The sequence below is a fragment of the Canis lupus genome, chromosome 1 (genome assembly GCF_011100685.1).
Source record: "Canis lupus familiaris isolate Mischka breed German Shepherd chromosome 1, alternate assembly UU_Cfam_GSD_1.0, whole genome shotgun sequence".
In the NCBI taxonomy this organism is placed as follows: Eukaryota; Metazoa; Chordata; class Mammalia; order Carnivora; family Canidae; genus Canis; species Canis lupus.
The window spans coordinates 13530638-13547601 of NC_049222.1; the positions used below are offsets into that span (position 1 = coordinate 13530638).

The 16964-nt window shown below is 38.3% G+C and overlaps 2 protein-coding genes across 17 annotated transcripts in view; one reads left to right on the top strand and one right to left on the bottom strand.

Moving 5' to 3' along the window:
* The window catches only part of SERPINB11 (serpin family B member 11), a 91834-nt gene that overhangs the window by 63451 nt on the left and 11419 nt on the right, over positions 1-16964 (bottom strand). For 7 of the 16 annotated variants that reach the window (XR_005353377.1, XR_005353380.1, XR_005353373.1 and 4 more), the window contains exons 2-4: positions 13191-13563; positions 9069-9182; positions 8878-8948 (exon numbers count right to left, since the gene is read on the bottom strand). Coding sequence is in view for 1 of the 16 variants with exons in the window: in XM_038525848.1 (XP_038381776.1) it covers positions 8878-8948; positions 9069-9157 (160 nt within the window). In the remaining 15 variants the exon portion in view is untranslated. Of the gene's footprint in view, positions 1-5077; positions 5145-8877; positions 8949-9068; positions 9183-11288; positions 11590-11970; positions 12030-13190; positions 13564-16964 lie in introns of all 16 variants that reach the window. The other 9 variants (XR_005353382.1, XR_005353383.1, XR_005353387.1 and 6 more) reach the window with 6 other exon arrangements.
* On the top strand, positions 9910-13507 carry LOC483954 (serpin B4). Its single transcript, XM_038529559.1, has 4 exons — positions 9910-9982; positions 10843-10982; positions 11276-11431; positions 13106-13507. The coding sequence occupies exons 1-4, from the start codon at positions 9910-9912 to the stop codon at positions 13505-13507; spliced, it is 771 nt and encodes a 256-aa protein (XP_038385487.1).

Sequence of the window (16964 nt, forward strand, 5' to 3'; positions counted from 1 at the left end):
TGTGTTGGAGCCCACTCACTTAGCCTATTAAAGGTCATAGAAAATAACTAAGAACCCATTACATGGAAAATGAGTCACTGAAGAAGCTTTAAAAATATGATGGTTAGGGGACGCCTGGGTGGCTCAGTGGTTGAGTGTCTGCGTTCGGCTCAGGGAGTGATCCTGGAGTCCTGAGACCAAGTCCCACATTGGGCTCCCTGCAGGAAGCCTGCTCTTCCCTCTGCCTATGTCTCTGCCTCTCTCTCTGTGTATCTCACGAATAAATAAATAAAATCTTTAAAAATATGATGGCCAAACATACTATGTAACCATCCCTAAATTCAAGATGAAGATTTATTCAAGAAGCTTTCATCCAAATGTAAGCAGCCAATAATCAATCAGTTATTCCTGGTTAGTGCTAGACTTGGTGCACAGAAAAAATTATCTCTCCCTACGGTCCAAAGACACACTTATTCTACCAAAATATCAACAGAGCCCATAATAGAAGATGTGGAAAACAGTATAATTTCTCTGACAAGATGACAAAGTACAGAATGAAATTTTAAAAATAGAACTGACTAAAATAATGTAAAATGTCAATCAATCAAAATTATAAATATCAATCCAAAAATAATGAAAAGAAAGGGATGTATGAATGGCATTAGAGGTGGGAAGGAAGGAAGGGAAAGCCCTAAACTGAAAGAAACTGACCAGCGAACTCATAGACTGAAGCAGTTAGAGTGGCAAGATGGCCCAGGTAGGCTGGAAAGAAACTGTGCCCTCAGAAGACCCCCCAGGAGATGCAAAATCCTGCATCTGAGGGGTGGCAGACAGAAGAGGGTCAGAGATGTAGAGAACTAAAGATAGAATTCCAAGGAAGATGAATCAGCAGTGAAAAATAATCCAGAAAATTCACTGTCAAAGACTGGATAAGGGGCCATCAAAAGGCTGAGGAAACCACCAAAAGACTTCAGCAGGAAAGTTTATGGGGCATAATGGGGTTGGGGTACAGCTGACTCAGAAACAGATGAATAATCTGCACCATCTAGCCAAACCTCAAGCCTGAAAGGACAAACCACAGATGTTTTTAATGTGGCTCACTGTTTATACAAATTATATAAGAGCAGTTGGCTCTGAAAAAAAAAAAAAAAAAAAAAAAAAAGAGCAGTTGGCTCTGAATGCTAATGATCCTCAATCACAAACAGGCAATATTATCATACACCCAAGGACATTCCCACATTTCTGAAGCAAGTGTGGCCTCTAGTTCCCCAGAATTACATTTCAATGATCAATCTCCCTACTTTCCCCACCCAACTGCAAAAAAATGATAACTACACATCCTTTTCAACATGATACTTCTCCACTGCACATTATGTTTGAAGATCAATCCTTCCTGATACATGAATATCTGGTTCATTTATGTTCACTGCTGTAGGATATTCCATTGTATTAGCCTAGCATAATTTTTTTCCTTATTCTTTTTTTTATTTTTATTTATTTTTAATTTTTATTTATTTATGATAGTCACAGAGAGAGAGAGAGAGAGAGAGGCAGAGACACAGGCCGAGGGAGAAGCAGGCTCCATGCACCGGGAGCCCGATGTGGGATTCGATGCCGGGTCTCGAGGATCGCGCCCTGGGCCAAAGGCAGGCGCCAAACCACTGCGCCACCCAGGGATCCCTTATTCTTTTTTTTAAAACACCTTGTTTGTTTGTTTGTTTGTTTGTTTGTTTGTTTGTTTGTGAGAGAGAGAGAGAGTGAAAGAGAGAGAGCATGAGCTGGGGGAGGAAGGGAGAGAGAAGGAGAAGCAGACTTTCCACTGAGCAAAAAGTCCAATGTAGGGCTCGATCCCAGCACCCTGAGATCACGACCTGAGCCAAAGGCAGATGTTTAACTGAGCCATCCAGGTGCCCTTTCCTTATTCTTTAATTAATAAACATCTAAAATAAATAAATAAATAAACATCTAAGTTGTTTCTGCTTCTTGCCATTGCCAATTGTATGGTCATTAACTCTCCTTAAGCACAGCATGCTAGTACACCTAAGATATATATATTTAAACACAGAACTGCTGAATTTGAAGCACATATCACCAAATATTCCCAAAGTGGTTGTACTAACATTTTCACCAACATCTCATCAATAATCTCTTCTTTCATATCACACCAATCCTAACTATTATTACTGGTGTTAATCTCACTATTGTTTTAATTGCATTTTCCTAGAAAGGTGATGTATCTTATCACTGCAAATATATTCTATTTTCCAGTATTTACTTGTCAAGATCCATGGAAAATCTTTTTCAGATTTCAGTTGGTTACTGCTAGACTTGGTACACAGAAAAAAATATTTCTCCTTGTGTTCCAAAGCTCATCATGAGTAAGCAGCTGATCCCACAATCTTTATAACCAGTTGCTGCTACATCAACTAAGCACCATGGCTACCTGATATCCCAACTCCCAACACCTTTTCTTCTGCCTGCACTTTGTGTCTTGCCTCCATCAGTGATAACTTGATGCTACTATATGCCATAGGCCAGTGCCCCATGTCCTCTTAACGTGTGCTTCTCAATATGTGTTTAACCTGATAACCAGAATTCCATCTGAGGATATTTTTCCTAAAGTAATTTACTTACTCTATTAGTCAAGGGCCTAGCAGAAAACAAATGACACAGTCAGAATGGATAATTCAGTAAAGTCTGATAAAGAAACTATACAATGCATGGTCAGGGCTAAGAGAAACCAAGAAAGGATGGTGAATAGCACAAGGTGAGCAACCATGGGGAGACACTGCCATTCCTAGATCTAAATAGTAAGGGGAGGAATGGTTACCAAAACCCAGGAAACAGGTAGAGCTGCAGAAAAAGCTGTCCAATAGTATCTGTGGCTTTTGGTAAAGAAATGCAGCCATCCCCTGGCAATGGAGCTGAGAGGAAGCTGGAAGACTTGTTGCCTCCCACTGGCCCAATGCAAGTGTCTGTCAGATGACAAGACACTGATTATGTCACCTTACAACTCAGCTTCCTGCAGCCCACAGGAGGTTGAAAGAGTGAAGGGTAGAGCTGGAAAAGCAAAATAAAATCCCCAGCAAACCTACATCACATGTACTTGAGTTTCTTCACCCCTCTAGAATTTTTTCTCCCCATTGGTACTCCAGAGACAGCATCAACATCAATATTACTTTATATAAAAAACATATTCAAGTAGATAAGAAACATCATGAATCCAATGATCAAAAGGGCAAAAGACATGAGAAGATTTTCAGAAAGAAGGAGATTCAATTAAAACATATGTAAAATAAAACAGAAATATATTCCATTTGTTGACTATGAAACAGAAGTTTTGAAGTCACCGGGAATACTGGGAGGATTTAGGATGAAGAGCTAAAACCACAAAAAGGTGAATAGGTAACTGAAGACTTAATGAATAGTAAGGAGTAACACACAATATGGTAGTTGGGCATGTGGTGACATACCCTCATGGTTGAAAACTAAAAATAGGGCATTGAGATAGGAAAAAAAACAATGGCTAGAAAAAGCAGTGGAAATAAAAGAAAGAGAAAACGTTTCCTCACTTCATAGTATGAAGATGGGGAGTGAAAAGCTGCCTCTGAGAAAAGATCTAGTGACATGCAGTCATGGGGAACAACCATTATTTCATATAAAGCAAAGAGGAATAGGAAAGGCAAGAGCCTACACTGGGGTTTCTTGGCAAAGAACAGGAATGCCCACACAAATCAGAGAGGGAGTTCTAAGAGAACAACAAAGAACAGTGCTGGATTTAGTTGAAAGTAGGATGACTGTACTGGCTGGTGCTGGAGGTGTGGGAATGGGGGAAAGGGTGGAGCTACTATAAATCTGTCTTCCATGATATACTTACACAAGAGACCATTCCCTAATTGATACCTTTATAAATCTTACTGGAATGAGTTCTCCTCTGTGAATTTTTTTTTACAAAGCTAATTAACCCTAGTCTGATGTTATTCAATGTATACATAGCTGTATCTGTATCTGCAGGGAATACAGTGTTTGGCAGTGTTTGGCAGTCATTGGATGCTCATTGTTCTCCACTAACCAGTTTCCCTGTAAACAGATACACCACATGCTTCGTAAGCAGGAAGAAGAAGTAAAATTCCCCTAGGATGTGCAACTTAACAAATTACACCCTTCACAAGGAAGTAAGGTTCAGGAAAACCAAAACCTTTCCTAACCAACCTATAAAGGCATTAGAAATAGCAGGATAGTTCCCAAAAGTGTATGTTCCTCCTAAGTTTTATTGGGTTTCTGGACTCCTGTCACCAATGATGTTGGTGCATCATTTAGAAAATACGCAAAGACACAAGTTGGCAAGGAATCACATGCAAAAGTTCTGAAAATGGCTGAGTCTTTTATGACACTGTATGAAATCAGGATATCATAATCCTGTCAATTATAGGAACACTTTTCGGGAACAGAAGAAAAGTATGAAATGATTTCTCAATTGAGCCCAAGCTCTCTCTAAATGTAAGCGCACTCTTGGTCCTTATAATTAGTCTCTTGTCCTTAGACTCTACTTCTGTATGACAAGTCTTAGTCACTTAGTCTTAGGAGATTTCAGCCTTAGTCAGAAGTTCCCTTAAAGGCTAATTTATGCCACTTTGTCACCAAATTTCTTCCCTCCACACCCAGGCTGAGCATCTTACCTCTGTCTTACGGATCAGATCCTTCTCTTTTGGAGCCCAAAGAAACTCCTCCTACTCCTGCTTCAGAAACCCTCACTTCTATCTGGTGACAATGGCCTGTGACACCACCTTCACTGAGAAGCTCCTATTCCTCATGTTTGTGATTTTTCGCCGTGGGTCTTTTTCTCATCATTTTCTTCTACCTTTGGACCTATTCCTTCATCAAAGCCCCAACAGTCGGCTTTCTCCCTTACCCCTACCCAGTCTCAACTCGGAGATCTGTATCTCACCCCTTCTGATTTTGTAGAAGGACATTATCTCTTTTGAGAGTGCAGAAGAAAAAAGTTCTTTTCATTTAAACACAAGGAGTGTATGTAACATATATGGGGAATGGATACACATGCAGGTTTCTGAGTCAGCTTATTCGCCTGATATCTCACCTGGGCAATTCACCACCTGTAGAAACCTGAGCTTTTATTCAATAGCTCTGTGCTTCACTTCTGTCATCTGTGCAATGGGGATAACAAAGGGATCCGCCTTAATAAACTGCTGAAGGAGTAAAAGGGTGAATACCTATCCCCACTCTGTAAAAATCAAGTTTTTGATATGATTCTACCTGTGGGAACACCATGCACATGAAGGGGATAAGGATCCCGTGATAGCAGAATTAAACACGGCATTCAAAGAACACCTTTGTCTCATTTTTCTTACGGGTAGTTGACTATGGCATCCAGTCCATGAATATGAAGCTGGTATGCTAATGGGCAAGCGTCAGAAAAATGTCATGATTCTGGAGCTCAGACAATTTATTTTTGATTCATATTTATATAAAAAACTAGAATGCTTCCACACCCTATGGTCTGTTTTTATCCATTGTTCTTCCCCTTGTGAGCATGTTAACACTGCGAGATAAATGAACTTCCCACTGTCCTTAAAACACAGGGAAAATTTGGGACTGCCTGCAAGGGGGCATGGGTGGTAACAAGGAGAACAGCTATCAAGGCATAGCATTTAGGAGAAGGCAACAGATTCTTGTTCTCTACGTATTGCTGGGACCCTTTGTCAGTAGTGCTTTAGACAGAACTCAAGCAATTTTCCTGGTTATACAGAATAATTACTAAGGAAATTGACAGGTTGAACAAGACCTTTTAGAACTAAAGATAGAAAATATAAACTTTGTCATGGTTTATGTGTGAAATGGGCCTTAAAGACATCCACATCTAAGAGAAGACATTTTTTAAGGGTTGTTTCCTGGATAAATGTTGCAGGGGCATGTCAGGAAGTTGGAATTGCAACTCCATCCTCATTGGTATTAGAAAGACACCTACATGCATTTCATAAGAGCCAATGACCGCAGGCCCGCAGTGTTTTGCTGCAGGGGAAAAGGAAGTACAGTAATGAAATGATCATGTTTTATTCCCACAAATATTTTGAGTTGATATACATGATGGTTAGCCTAGTTAAGAAATCAAAAGTGGATTTACTTGAAATACTGACTACAACGAGTAATAGAAGGTGGCAGGAGAGTGCTATATATTCTGGAGCTCACCATTCACCACACATAGGCTGACAAGGCTCCCTGCCCACCTCTGCTTCCTCCAGGAACACAGGTAAGTACCTGTAGCTGCTCCAGCTTAATAACAGGAATCATTTCTGAACATATGGTAATGGTGTGTTTTCTATCCTGCATTGATCTCATTCTGTGTGACTGGGTTTTACTTATTCTGCTGTGGTAAAACTAGAACACCTTCTTCAGCTGATTTATCGTTCATCTAACTTATTTACTTCTTATTAAACAAATGCTCCCTTGGGCATCTGTGTGGTTGGGGAGAGAGTCTCTGGTACCCAGAGAACCCTGAAGGAAAAGGCAGAGAGGTGCCTAAATGGGAGCTGTCTGAATCTTTGTGTTGGTATCGGTAATAAAGCACTTTCTACCTAGGCCTAGGAGTGCCAGTGAGCAATGAAAGATAAAGATGTCTTATTACTTTTTCACAAAAGTTTTTTTTAATAGTAATTTTGATAGTCGTCTAGTTATGAAATTTACACATATACACTGAAAGAGGCTTGAAAAGTAGAAGGAAGAAAAGTTTTAGTTGCCAGAATCCCACAACCCAAATATAAGTCATTTCTTTTAAGAAATAATTTCATTACAAACTAATCTTTCCTTCAGGAAAGTCATGAAATGAATCTGATCCTTTCCTAGGAATTCCAGATCGCACCAAGGTTGCCATGAATTCACTCAGTGCAGCAAACACCCGCTTCGCATTTGATCTGTTCCAACAGTTCAAAACATCAAAAAAGGGTGACAACATCTTCTTCTCGCCTCTCTCCATCTCATCAGCATTAGCCATGACCTACCTAGGTGCCAAAGAAAATACTGCACTTGAAATTGGGAAGGTAGGTGTCTACTTCCTACACAGGTCACCAGCTTAGATTGATTTCTCTGTTGGCTTGTGTGCAGATGGCCCCAGATCTGGCTGGGAGGCCGAGCAAGCATTCCCATGACTGGGTGAGCACAGAGCTTTGGGGGGGTGGGGCACATGCCCTCCCCAGGGCTCTGCTCCATTCACTTCCCTGGACCTAGATTTCCTCTGATAGCCCAGATGAACTCCCACAATTGCACAACAAACAGAGGTAAGGCTTAAAGGGAAGAGTAATGGCAGAAGTGACATGCTGACTTAAATTCATGCAAAACATTTCATGTTTTCTCATCAATGAATAATGACACAGGATTCTCTGAAGTGGCTTTGCTGTGGCTTTCCAAGGAGCAAATGCTTGCAATTAAGTTTTCTATTCTCTTTTTCCTTTGTTTAGTGGTTTGGTTTGGTTTGGATTTGGGTTTGCGTTTGGGGTTGGGAGTTTTGTTTTGTTTGGATTTGAGTTCTTTCTTTCTTTTACTTTTTTCTTAATTTATTTCCAGATCTTTTGAGTAGGTTTCTTATCCTGCTTCCTGTCTCTTCCAGGTCCTTCACTTTAATGAAGCCACAGAGAGCACAACAGGAAGAACTACAACAGATCATGTGAGTCACAGAGCACTTGAGTCTAGAAGGAGAATCGCATATCCAGGAGGCTCATATTTTAGCTAGGAATTTCAGATAAACTGTGAAAAGTCCGTTTTTAGGGAAATTCTTAGGTAAAAGAGACTGGACAGAGTTGCATCTCGTTTCATATTACATACTTATTTATTTCATACGTTTGTCTCCTGAGGGGAGATCAGCACTGTGCCAAAAGAGCTTCAAATTCCTGCTCTGCTGTTAACCAATGGGGAACATGAGCAAGACACAACTGTTCTAAGGCACCATGACCTCATCCCAGGAAGCTGGGAGTAATAAAATAATCTGCCTCAATGCATACAAACAGATGGAAAACATTACAACAGTGCCTCGATTACTGGAAACTGATAAATTTTATGCATTACTATTGCAGAGTAACAATAATTACAGTAATCACAATACTTTTGCTAAAATAATATAATTTTAATTAATTTATTAATGGAACTAAACAGGAATAAGCATGCCTCCAAGCATATTTTGGGAAATGATTAGATGAGATACAGAGTTTATAAACTTAAGGTCCAAAATTCTTAGCTAGCAAGTAGAAGGTTCTGGATTCAGACAGGCCTAGGTTCAAAATTTGGCTGTGCCACCTGCGTCTCTTTGGAAAGTCTATTTAATTCTGAGTTTCTTGTTTTCATCTGAATAGGGATAAAGAGAGATACAAATGTAAAGCCCTTACCAGGCACATACTATTCCTACATTTAGAATATGACCACCATAGGGCACCTGGGTGGTTCAGTGGTTGAGCATCTGCCTTTGGCTCAGGTGATGAGCCCTGGGTCCTGGGATCAATTCCCACAAGGGGTTCCCTGCAAGGAGCCTGCTTCTCCCTCTGCCTATGTCTCTGCCTCTCTCTGTGTGTCACTCATGAATAAATAAATTTAAAAAAAAGAGAGAGAGTATGACTATCATGAGTGAAGAGCCATTGATCATGGTCAACAGGTCTTAGAATAAATACAATCTAGTAGTGTAAAGGGCTCCATGTCATAATATAACTGAAATAAACAAATTCAACATTATTATATGACTGATAGCTGTTAAAATGAAATGTGCCTCTAGCCCTTAAGAAGCCTAAATTTAGCTGGGAAGTTTTTACCTAACCCATTTGTACCAATTAGAAGATAATCCAATGGTGGAATGGTGCTACATCTATAGTAAATAAGTGAAAATTTTGGATTACTTACTCAGAGCAGAAAGAAATTTCCTGAAGGAGACTGAATTATAAGGATCTTGAAGAATATTTAAGTAAATCCACCTAAAATCAAGGAATAACAATAAATGTCACCTGAGGACTATCAAAGTATAGTTTTGGGTCTAACAGTTTACACGGGGCTAGTATTTATATTTACATTGACAGAGAATGCAATGAGCTTACTTTTTAATATTTGAAGGTTGAAAAGATGGAAAATGTACACCACCAATTTCAAAAGCTTCTGACCGAATTAAAGAAACCCACTGATGCATATGAACTGAATATGGCCAACAAGTTCTATGGAGAAAAAAAGTATCAATTTCTTCAAGTAAGTTTCACTTGGCTTGCTATACCTTTAACCTGAATCCCAGGTCCTTTGTCCTTTGCCTCAACTATTTCAAATGAAATATCCTAGAACTTGACAACCCACCAATATAAAGTCCAGTTTTAGGGATCACGTCATCAACCCAAAAGAGATTCAGTAGCAAAGGAAGTCATGAGATGCCCCAATGATCTGATACCATTCAGTCACATAGCGTAAATTTTGGTGGACAATGACCCATGAAATGTATGACTAATGGGATACTGATGAGAGTGCAGGCTTGGTGAGTTCTAAGGGAAGTTGAAGAAGTACCAGGGGAACACTGAATGCCCAGAATGGAAGATATAAGCAAAAGCAAGAACCCTAAGGTTTGATAGTACTGCTTAGGAGTCCCAGAAACACACCATCTCCTTTGGAGCATCATGCTTTGCAGTTTGCAACCCAGAGCCTCTTCTGCCCCAGCCTATGTCCAGAAGGTATTGCCTTTCAAAGACCTCACTGTTGTGCCAGCCTGTACTTGCATTTCAAATTACCCACATGCGAACTGTATAAAATACGCATGGGCAAGAAAAAGTAGATTTCTCAGGGCCTAGATTCCTGTACTGTATTTTGTTAAGACTGAAGATAACTAACTTGGGAATACGTAATTACTGATGAATTACTCTTAATTCCTCCTTTCTTCCTTCTCCATCAAAGGAATACATGGATAACATTAAGAAATTTTACCTAGCCAGTGTGGAATCTGTTGATTTTAACAATGCTGCAGAAGAAAGTCGTAAGAAGATAAATTCCTGGGTGGAAAGCCAAACTAATGGTAGAGTATGAGAGATTGCCCATAAAAATCACTTTTTTTTGAGTCCCTGCTGTGTGTGAAATCTGTTCTTGACAGCATTTGGGGTGCCAGTGGGGTGGGGGTGATGGCTTTGCAGAGAGTCTGGAGGAGAGCATTGCAGATGATGGAATGGTCCAGGTAAAGGTGAAAAGCAACAAAGGGAATTTCTGTATGACAGAAAGATAATTACAATGAAATACAGCTGGCAATTGGTGTTTGCTCATGATCGCAGACAACAGTACCTTCATGGATCCCAAGTCTCTGCTCCAACCCCATCTTGGGTTCACATCCTTTAAATTCTCAAAGTGCAGAATAGAGAAGACACCCCAGACAGTAATATCTGACAGCATAGGGCATGTGTTTTGGGTTATAGAGTTCATGCCATTTGTCCTCAAGAACAATCAAGCCCTATTTCTTCAGAGTATTAAGCCCAACATTGAAAAAATAGAAAGGGTGGGAGGAATGAAGAATGGGGGGTGTGGTTGGAAGAATTCAGGGAGGGAAGGAAGCTGGGAATGGAGGTGCTTCAAGAGTAGCTGAAATCCATATTCCGTGTGAGATGACTGAAGTCACCCAAAGACAATGAATCTGAACACCTTTCCCATGACAAGATGGGGTATCTCCAGCAAGGATAACTCCCATCAGGCTGGCATCACAAAGAAAGCTGCAACTCAAAAATTATTGCTCACAGTCCCTAAAGTAGTGACTTGCCTGAATGATCCACTGTGACTTTCAAAGCATCTTCCAGACAAACCACTTGTACTTTCACAGAAGACCTTTGAGTTTTTTTTTTCCTTTTGCAGAAAAAATCAAGGATATGTTTCCCAAAGACTCTCTTAACCATACCATTCTGGTTCTGGTGAACGCAGTCTATTTTAAAGGACAGTGGGACACGAAATTTGATACAAAAAACACAGTGGAGAAAGAATTCTGGCTGGACAAGGTATTGTAATTTCTTTATAATAATGTAACACACTCATACATGGAATGTTAAATTTAAATTCATATCTAATAGCACATGCAATGGCAGGGAAAAAATGTATTTGTCATGGTTGTATTTTCTTCCTGTTTTATTTTTTTACTTTAGATAAAAATACTTGAAGAAACTCTTGCTTCCAATTCACAAATTTCACATATCATCCCTTAGAAAGAGGATGTGTTTGGTATCTCAATAGTATTATCTTCTTTTTAACTAATGCCTCACTTAGCATTTGTCTGCCACGTTAATTACTGCAGGACACAAGCAAACCTGTGCAGATGATGAGACAATCCAACGTTTTTAATTTCACCTCACTGGAGGACTTGCAAGCCAAGATCCTAGAAATACCATACAAAGGCAAAGATCTAAGCATGATGTTGCTGCTGCCACACGAAGTAGATGGTCTGCAGAAGGTAAAATCTTATGTCTCCAATTCTTTCTACTATTGCCTGATTTCCTAGTAGTACAATCCTTATATGGGCTGTTCATTGAAGCAATGCTCACAGATTGGTGGTGGTGGCTGACTGAGTTCAAGAACGGAGTACTTCTCTGCATACAGCCTAAAAAAGAACTTTTTAAGGAGAATCTGGTATTCTGTGTGTTCCAAAAAGTAAATATCCTAAATAACACAGTGTCATATGGAACAATATATAGAAAATCTCAACATCAAGGGTCCCATTAATATTCTGATGAAACTATGGAATGTCAGTTCAAAAAAAACATACTTAGGCACACACATTAATATTTTGCAACCATAAAAACTTCTAATATATTCCAGTCTATTCATTAGAAGACAAGGAAATGAACACTCATATGCAGGTGACACATAGAAATATTTGTAAGCTCACTCATAAACAAAACAAGTAAATTAACATAATGAAAGGTACATTTTAAATATCAAATCACAGTGGTTTTGTAGACAATGGACCAAGAGATTTATTTTGATGCTTACTTTTCAATTTGGAAGTATTCAATCCCTAGGAGCTCAAAAGTCCTTTCGGAGCCTCATTGCTCAGAATCAAAAAAAATAAATAAAATTAAGATGTGGGAGGATTATAATTTTCCTCTTAAAATTGTTATAGTGAAGTTAATATTTAGAAATATCTAGAAGAGTATCTGGCACATTAAGGACATTCCAAACATGGCAGTTTTCCAATGACTCCAATAGCTTGCCGTGCTGTTGAAGCCACAGGGAACTTACTGCACACAAAATAGCTATCATGCTAACACTGGGATTTGGAGATCCTCAGGGAAGGTAACATGACAACACACGTGAAGGGCCATAATATGTCAGACTTCAGCTCAGCAATTCCCCTTATCAATGACATAAGGACTCCCAGTCCTGGGACTTTAACTAAGGTAACTAATCCAAACAAGGCAAAGGCTTTTAGATAGAAGTGGCTCAAGACATTGAAAATTTTGGTGCATCTTTGTATTATCAATAGTTTAACTTGGGGCTGACAAGTAGTGAATGCTTAAAAATATTAATTAAAGATATATACGTTGAATATCAATTTAGATACTGTGTAATAATTTAAACTTGATTAGAGAAATATATACCTATATGAGAAATGTTTACAAATAAGTAAAGCAAGAAAAAGGAATAAAAGTTGTACCTACACTATAAAAATTATTTCAATTAGAGTATACAAAATTATGTACACAAGGATAGTAATAAGAGAAGTCTATTTGAAAATGAAGCATATCATACATATGGAAGGTCTGGAGGTCTGGAACTATGTAGAGTATAAAAAATAGAGATACATAGTTCATCGCTTACAAAATAACTTTATTTAATAATTCTGTTATGTATATATACACATACATATCCATATATATATGTATAGATATTTATGCATATATATACATAAATATAACACAGTCCTGAATATATAGTATATTTTTCGACTGTATAATATATATTCATGACTGTTATTTTTGACTCCTCAGACAAGATGTGATAAACTGAATCTTCTGCATTTACATTTACTGTTTAAATAAAAGTTTTCTACAATTCAATCCAATGTTAAATCATGCTTAATATCCTTGAGAATCATGTCAGCTATTCCCTTTTTCCATTGCTGCAGCTTGAAGATCAACTCACTGCTGAGAACCTAATAGAGTGGACGAGCTCACAGAATATGAGCAATGGGCAGGTGGATTTATACTTACCCCGGTTCAAAGTAGAAGAGAGTTATGAGCTCAAGGCCACGCTGAAAGCCCTGGGAATGGTGGATGCATTCAACACAAAGAGGGCCAACTTCTCAGGCATGACAGGGAGGCAGGATCTTGTGGTGTCTAAAGTCAGGCACAAGTCCTTTGTGGAGGTCACCGAAGAGGGCACGGAGGCTGCAGCCTCCACAGACGTAGAAGTTATTGCCAAATCAGCACCAATCTATCCTTTTCATTGCGATCACCCTTTCCTGTTCTTCATCAAGCACAATAAGACCAACAGCATCCTCTTCTTGGGCAGAGTCTCTTCCCCTTAGATGCAATTAGCCTGCCTCTATTGAGGAGGAAATTCACATTTGTTCCAGTATACACACTGCGAGAAACACAGATTCTCTTTAGTTTTTTTTCCTTTCCAATCTCACAGTCATCACTAAGAATATAATGGTTGAAATGGAAATAGCCTGTCTGTCTCTCTCCTTCTACAAACATGTAAACCTACTTCATCTCCCAGTGATAATTCCTCTTTGGACAAATGTTCAACATAAGATAAAATATCTTAAAAAAGATATTTTAAAACTCTATCTTCTACTAAATTTGAAATCATATCTCCTATTTCAGAAATCAAATCTATTATTCAAACTTATTAACTTAGATATCCACATTTATTTGAATTTAGGTGATAATCTGGAACACTTTCATGTCTAAATTTCTTTTATTTTATGAAATACATTATCAATAAATAATTATTTATTCATATTATTTGTTGCTTTTCCTTTTTTCTCTTTTAAACAAAGTACAAGCAGCCCACCACACATAGGAAAGATAATTTAGAAATACATTATCATATAGAAAGAGCATTCAAAGCAGATGATCATAAGGCTGACGGTAGGTTGGTACCAAACTTTGAAAGTTTCTATTAACCATATTAACCGCTTTCTAATTTATCCTAAAATAAATCAAAAGCCATTATAGATCTCATCTGTTTGTTTTCCAAAGAGAAGAATGAGAACATCATATCTGCGTTTTTAAAATACACCTCTGGCTATTATGATATAAACAGATGAGAAGAAAGAACATTGTAGATACAGTGAGATTAACTAGTAAGCCATCAGAATGTCCAGAGTAGAACTAAGGAATTGAAATAAAAAATTGAATTCTTTTGGATTAAAGTTTTTGATCACTGCTGAATTACATATAGGAAATAAAATTCATGATACACTTATCACTTGTACATACTGTCGAGTGCTGTGCAAGGTGAAAATAAAGATAGAATTCCAGGGGTGACTGGATAGCTCCACTGACTGAGCATCCAAGTCTTGATGTCAGCTCAGATTTGTAAGAATTATTCAGGAAGTAAAATACACACGATTATAGCAACACATTATATATATGACAGAAATGAGAGACAGAAGCCAAAAATGATATCCAATTTTCTGGCCTACCCAATGGGTTGGATAAAAAAAAAAAAAAAAGATTCTGTTTTGGAGAGAGGAAAAGATCCTGGGTTTAGGTTTATATTTGTTGAAGTTTAATTACTTTTGAGACATCCAGATAGTTATCCAATAAGCACCTGAATATACAAGTCTAGAGCTCAGATGCAGGATATGATCTGAAGCTCTAAATATGTCATGCTCCAAAGACCCCACCAAAAAAGGAGAATTACAGATCAATATCCCTGATGAACATGGATGCAAAAATTCTCACCAAAATATTAGAGAGTGGGATCCAACAGTACATTAAAAGGATTACTCACCACAACCAAGTGGGATTGATTCCTGGGATGCAAGAGTGGGTCAATATCCACAAATCAATCAATGTGGTGCACTACATTAATAAAAGAAAGTACAAGGACCATATGATCTTCTCAATAGATGCAGAAAAAGCATCTGACAAACTATAGCAACCTTTCTTGATCAAAACTCTTCACAGTGTAGGGATAGAGGGAATATACCTCAATATCATAAAAACCATGTATGAAAAGCCCATGGCGAATATAATTCTTGATGGGAAGAAACAGAGAGCTTTTCCCCTAAGGTCAGGAACATGCAGGGATGTCCACTATCACCACTGTTGTTCAACACAGTACTAGAAGTCCTAGCGCCAGCAATCAGTCAACACTAAGATGTGAAAGGCACCTGAATCTGCAAAGAAGTCAAACTCTCCACTCTTTGCAGACAACATGATACTCTAAAATGAAACCCAAAAAAAGACTCCACCCCAAAATTGTTATAACTCATACAGCAATGCAGCAAAGTGGCAGGATATAAAATCAATGCACAAAAATCAGCTTCATTTCTATACACTAACAATGAGACAGAAGAGAGAGAAATTAAGGAGTCAATCTCATTTATAATTACAACCAAACCCATAATATACCTAGGAATAAATCGAATCAAAGAGGGAAAGCATCTGTAGTCAGAAAACTATAGAACATTCATGAAAGAAATTGAGGAAAACATAAAGAAATAAAACATTCCATGTTCATGGATTGGAAAAACAAATATTGTTAAAAATCTCTCTGCTACCTAGAGCAATCTACACATTCAATACAATTCCTATCAAAATACCACCAACTTATTTCACAGAGTTGGAAAAAATAATCCTAAAATTTGTGTGGAACCAGAAAAGACCCCAAATAGCCCAAAGAATGTTAAAAAAGAAAACCAAAATGGGTGGCATCACAATTCCGGAATTCAAGCTCTATTACAAAGCTGTAAGCATCAAGACAGTGCGGTACTGGCATAAAAACAGACACACAGATCAATGGAACAGAACAGAGAACCCAGAAATGAGCCCTCAAGTCTATGATCAAATATTTGACAAAGGAGGAAAGAATATCCAATAGAAAAAGATAAGTATCTTCAACAAATGGTGTTGGGAAAATTGGACAGCTACATGCAGAAGAATGAAACTGGACGATTTCCTCACACCCCACACAAAAATATACTCAAAATGGATAAAAGACCTAAATGTGAGACAGGAATCCATCAAAATCCTAGGCAAGAACACAGGCAGCAACCTCTTTGACCTCAGCCTCAGCAACTTCTTGACAGACACATCTCCAAAGGCAAAGGAATTAAAGGCAAAAATGAACCATTAGGACTTCATTAGGATAAAAAGCTTTTGCAAAAGAAAAGGCTTTGTCGACAAAACCAAAAGGCAATCAACAAAATAGGAGAAGATATTTGCAAATGACATATCAGATAAAGGGCTAATATCCAAAATCCACAAAGAACTTATCAAATTCAACACCCCAAGAACAAATAATCCAATCAGGAAATGGGCAGAAGACATAAATAGACATTTCTCCAAAAAGACATACAAATGGCCAACAGGAACATGAAAAAATGCTCAACATCACTTGGCATCAGGGAAAAACAAATCAAAACCAACAGTGAGATACCATCTCATACCAGTCAGAATGGTTAAAATAAACAAGTCAGGAAACGACAGATGTTGGCAAGGATGTGGAGAAAGGGGAACCCTCTAACACTGTTGGTGGGAATTCAAGTTGGTGCAGTCACTTTTGAAAACAGTATGGAGGTTTCTCAGAAAGTTGAAAATAGAACTACTCTATGATTCAGCAGTTGCACTACTGAGTATTTACCCCAAACATACAAATGTAGTAATCTGAAGGGACACCTGTACCCCCAATGTTTATAGCAGCCATGTCCACAATAGCCAAACTATGGAAAGAGCCCAGATGTCCATCAACAGATGAATGGATAAAGAAAATGTGGTTTCTGTACACACACACACACATACATACACACA